The 4,875-nt window shown below is 55.8% G+C and overlaps 2 protein-coding genes across 11 annotated transcripts in view; one reads left to right on the top strand and one right to left on the bottom strand.

Moving 5' to 3' along the window:
- Positions 1 to 4,760, bottom strand: part of CCDC177 (coiled-coil domain containing 177) — a 19,105-nt gene extending 14,345 nt beyond the window's left edge. For 6 of the 7 annotated variants that reach the window (XM_027642551.1, XM_027642546.1, XM_027642548.1 and 3 more), the window contains exon 1: positions 1,549 to 4,115. In XM_027642551.1, coding sequence (XP_027498352.1) covers positions 2,169 to 4,073 — 1,905 coding nt within the window. In that variant the 5' untranslated portion in view covers positions 4,074 to 4,115 and the 3' untranslated portion in view covers positions 1,549 to 2,168. Of the gene's footprint in view, positions 1 to 13; positions 4,116 to 4,743 lie in introns of those variants that run through there. The other variant, XM_027642544.1, reaches the window with a different exon arrangement.
- Positions 1 to 4,875, top strand: part of SUSD6 (sushi domain containing 6) — a 114,389-nt gene that overhangs the window by 10,125 nt on the left and 99,389 nt on the right. For 2 of the 4 annotated variants that reach the window (XM_027642552.1, XM_027642559.1), the window contains exon 1: positions 3,999 to 4,105. The exons of 1 other annotated variant lie outside the window; for it this stretch is intronic. The gene's annotated coding sequence lies outside the window, so the exon portion shown is untranslated. Of the gene's footprint in view, positions 1 to 3,998; positions 4,106 to 4,493; positions 4,509 to 4,875 lie in introns of those variants that run through there. One more of the 4 variants, XM_027642558.1, reaches the window with a different exon arrangement.

The following is a 4,875-nucleotide window of genomic DNA, read 5'->3' on the forward strand; positions in this document are numbered from 1 at the left end:
AATAAATAAATAAATAAATAAATAAATAAATAAATAAATAAATAAATCTTTGTGCTTTGTTACCATCATTCATCCAAAGTCTTTGAAGTGCTTTGCCAAGCCAAGTGTTACTATTTCCTGTAAGTCCCAGCAACCCCAAGAGCCCAACTCTGCTTCCATTTATATTAATAGGGGCAAGCCCAGCCCCTGAGGACTTGCCTGGTATTACACAGTGAGCCAATGGCTGACATAGCAAACATCACTCAGGAGCCCTAATTCCTACTTTCATGCTGCCTGCCCTTAACACTTCCAATTGTACCATGATTCAAAGAAGAGCAAGTTCCTTTAAAATAAAAAAAAAATAAGTCCCTACTTGCTCCATTTTCAACACTGTTCATATAATGTCTCCAGCCTTGCAGGGCACCAGGGTGTGCTTGGTCTATTGTTGTTGTTGCTGTTCATTTAACACCTTCCTTAAAGTCTTCTAAGAGGGTTTTGACCTGCTGTCATCTTCTGGGAAATTCTGGTAAGCAATCTATGCGTGTGGGACTGCATGTCTGTTCCACATGTCAACCTTCTCCTGGTTTTCTCTTCTACTGTGTGGTATGTAAGAGACATCCACAAGGAAACAAGATCCTGTCTGTTCTTGCTGCTTCTCCTCCATGCTCCAGGTCTGGCTGCCGTCACCAGAGCAACCCAGCATGGCGTCACGGATGGTGGAACAGAGAGCTGATGCTGTCAGCAGCCAGAAAAAAACAGCAGAAAGTGCCTGCTTTGAATTTGTGCTTGTAACTCCAACCCAACAGAGAGTAAATGTGGAAACCTGCAGCAGAACACTGTCTTACTTGAACACTGTGCATGGGGTATAGGTAAGCTTTTCACATTTCCAGTGTATTTAATGGCAGGACTCAGTTCCTCTAAACAGTATTAAGAGTTATAAAAAAGACATGATCCTCATCTAAAAGAATCTGTAATGTACCTCATTTTCTGCATTTACTCTTTCTTGTGCCCTATATGAGAAAACAACTGTTAGCACCAGTGGGCAGAGAAATGCTCCTCTACTCAGTAGACGATGATAAGAGCTGGGTGAATGTCTCGTATGCAGCTCATAGAACAATTAAGCTGGAAAGGAACTCTGGAGGACATTTGGTCCAACATCTTCCTCAAGGCGGGCCCAACTGGCTAAGGGGCTGAGAGTCTCCTTGAATTTTAAAAATTCCCAAGGGTGATTTCTCTATGCAATCTATGCAATCACAGATTTCCATTTACAATTGATCCCCATATTTCCCCCTAAGTCCAGATTTCACAGGTTCACTCATTTTTATATCATAATGAACAAGTGTGCTATGTGGGTGCCCATCAGTTTATGACTCACCCACAATTTTCTCTCCTTCTCCCCTTCTTCCAAAAGAAAAGAAGAAATTCTACAGATGTTTGTAAGAGAAACTTGAAAAGGAGAAGGAGAGGCGGGGATGCTTGGGAGGGGCAACAATTACAAACAGCAAAAATGAAACTGTGTTTGTGAGCACTAACAGCTTTTGCCCAGCTCTGATCATAATGTCTACTTACATGGCCTTGATCTGTGCTTTCTCTAACTTGGTACCAGCAGTGGGCAAGGGGCACCCGGGGCATATGGAATTCTGTACTCCAGCTTTCCTCATCTTCAGCATGGAAGTGCAGCAGCTTTGAAAATGCAGTCCCATAACTTAAACCAAGTGACCATTCTGCCTGTCACTCAAGGCAGAATCAGCTCAGACGGTTTTGGTTCTTACTTAGTAGGCTCTAATAGTTAATTGCCTCTGTTGTCTGCATTGCAAACTGAAAAGAATGCAGCTGTAGTCATCTCCGGTGTAAACAACCCATCAGTACTCACAGGCTTCAAGCAGACTTCTTCTGCAGCCCTTTCTGAAAAATTGTGTGTGCTTGTGGGGTGGAGGACACAAAAACTTGCTTCCCCTCTGGAAAGATGACTGAGGTCAGTCCTTAAAACACACCCAGAACAAAAAATGTATTTAAAACAGTATGTGAAATAGCTGCCACAATTTTGTGCGGTACCCTGCTCCCCCAGAATAAGAAATTAGGGTGGATTTTGATTGTTGTTGTTTTTCAAATGTTTGTGTGGAGGAGCTTTCTGATCCATTACAATGGACAAACAGTGGTGTACCCCCACTCATCCATGACAAGATCTTTCATTTCTTGTTAAGGTGAGCATGCAGTTCTGCTTCAAAGGCCATCTTGTCAAAGGTGCGCATGTTTGTTTCCTCCCGTACTTTTTCCCGGACGTGGAAGGATGCCCGAGCGACGGATCTGGCATTTTCTAAGACAGTCTTCTTCTCCTTGAAGATCTGCTCGCTTCTCTCCAGCTTCCTCTCTATAGAGAGGAGGATTTCCCTGCGTCGTAAGTCTTCATACTGTTCCACCTTTTGTTTGTTCATCTTCTGCACTTTTTCCTTCTCCAGACGACTCAAGACTACCTTGCGAGCTTTTTCCTGAACGGCCTCTTCAGCCACCTGGGCAGCATGCTGGAGCTTTCTCTCTGTCTCTCTAGCCAGTGCCTCCAAGTGCTCCTTCTGCTCTCTTTCCTTCTTCTCTGCTGCCAGTTTAGCTCTCTGGATTTGCATGTCCTCACGCCTGGCCTTCTCCCTCAGCTCCTGGTTTCTCTTCTCCACTAGCTGCTCATAGTTCTCCTGAGCCTTCGTCAAACTCATCTTCAGGGAGGCCTTCAGCATTTCTTTCTCTTCTGCCTCTTGCTTGGCCAATTCCTTGAGCAAGGCCTCGTGCTTCAGCTTCTCTGCTTGGTTGAACAGTCTCTTCTCCTTCTGCAGCTGCACCTCCTTCTTCAGCCTCTTCTGTGCAGCTGTGGACAGCTTCTCTTGCAGTAGCTGCTCCTCTCGCTCCTGGTGTTCCTTCTTGACCTCCTCCTTTGCCTTCAGGTTGAGCTCTTGATGGAGCTTCTTCTGCTTGTCCTCCTGGATGGCCCTCTCCAGCCTCTCCCTCCGCAGCCGCTCCTGCTTCTCTGCTTGCTCCCGCCACCTCTCCTCACACATGAGGCGCTGCCTCTGCTTCAGCAGGGCAGCTTCCTCCTGCTCCTGGTACAGCCTCCCACGACGCTTCTCCACCTGGCTCTCCCACATCCGCTGACCCTGCAGGAGGGCCCTCTGCTTCTCCTTCTCTTCCTGCTCCTTACGCTGCTCAGCCAGGCGCCGCTGACTGTCCCACTGAAGATGGGCTGCCTGCCGCTGCTCCCGCAGGATGTTGGCCTCCTGGTGCTTGGCAATCATCAGTGCCGCAATCTTCTTGTCCCTTTCAGGCACCTCCGAGAGGCCCTTCTTCCTCTTCACCTCCCTGACGATCCTCTCGACCCTCTGGGCAGTCTGTGGTGAGTGGCTGAGATCACCCAGGCTGAAGCTGCGCCCCAGAAAGGACCCGCTGGCAGTGGCTGCCCCCCGGCCCCGGCCGCCCACCTTGCCCCCCCGTTCCCGCAAGCTCTCCCCGCTGTAGGAGGACGAGGCCCCCGACTCCGAAGAGGTCTTGCCCCAGCTGCCCTCACGGCGCTTCTGCAGCGAGTCCAGGGAGTGACTCTTGCCCTTGGCACCCCTCGACGCCCTGGTCTTCCCCCCGCCATGGGTCTGGGGCCCGCCGGCAGCAGCAGCGGCGGCGGCAGCGCGGGAGGCGACACGGGCGGCGGGCGAGGGCGGCAGGCTTCCGAGGGGCGCGAGGATCCGCCTCTTCTCCTCCCGGATAATCCTCTCCCGCTCCTCCCGGCACTGCTGCAGCTTGCGGCGGCGCTCCCGTTCGTAGGCCTCGTAGAGGCCGGCAGCCACCCGCATGGAGCGCCCGGGCGCCTCCCGCAGCAGGTCCCCCAGCGCCCGCGGCAGCAGCTCCACGGGCCGCACGGCGCAGCGGGCGCAGGCCTCCAGCGACCGCGGGCTGGTCAGCACGTACCGGCTGCCCTCCGCCGCCGCGCAGTCGAAGTTGTACAGATCCAGGTGCAGCAGCGGCGACTGCTCTCCGGGACGGGCTGGCTCTCCTCCCGCCGCCCCCCCGGGCGCCGGGCAGGGCTGCGGGGGAGGCTCGGCCGGCGGCTCCACCATGGCTCGGCCTGCAGGGCAGAGAGCGGCGGCGGGTGAGCGGGCGGGCGGCGGGCGCACGGACCCCTTTGTGTCCCCGTGCAGGGGCGAGGAGCGGCTGGAAGGGGGCGGCGGGGTCTGCACCGCGAGTGGCAGAGCAGGGAGAGGGCAGGTTGCGGGAGGTTGGGCGCTGCGGGGCAGTGTCCGGTGGCGGGGAGTGCCCGGGGCGGGAGCTGCGTTTGGGCGGTCTGCGGGGTGGTGGGAGCGCCTGCTCGGGAACGGGGGCGTGATGGGGGAGTCTTTAGGACGCGCGGGCTGTGCACAGTGGTGTGCGTGGGGGCGTTTGGGGTGACGGGGGTGTTTGGGGTGACGTGGGAGGCGTTCAGAGCCCCTGCGGCAGGTTTGGGCAGTGGGCGCGGGCTCGTTCGGCAACGAGCAGGGGTGCTGGGGGTGCACGGCGTATAGCTGGGCCGGGAGGGCAGTCTGGGCTGAGGGTGGCCGGGCTACGAACGAGGATGCTTGCGGTGCGCTGAGCTTGGCGAAGCGGCAGACGGGAGTGTCTGGGTGCGAATGAGGAAGAGGATGTTCGAGGGTGTCAGGCAGGGCCGGCTGCGCGATCGGGACCTCCCCCCGGCCCGGTGCCCGCGGCGCAAGACGGAGCCCCCCTCCCTCCCGGGCCCCCCGCGGCACTCACCGGGCGGGCGCGGCCGCAGCCCCGCGCTTTGTCTCGGTGCCGGCGGCCTCGGGGATCAGGCGGGCGGCGGCGGCGGCGGCTCCTCCATGGCACCCCGGGCCCCGCGCGGCGCCCCCACCTGCGGGGCGGCGG

Source organism: Corapipo altera, unplaced genomic scaffold (assembly GCF_003945725.1).
Source record: "Corapipo altera isolate COAL_440 unplaced genomic scaffold, ASM394572v1 23b, whole genome shotgun sequence".
NCBI classification, from domain to species: Eukaryota; Metazoa; Chordata; class Aves; order Passeriformes; family Pipridae; genus Corapipo; species Corapipo altera.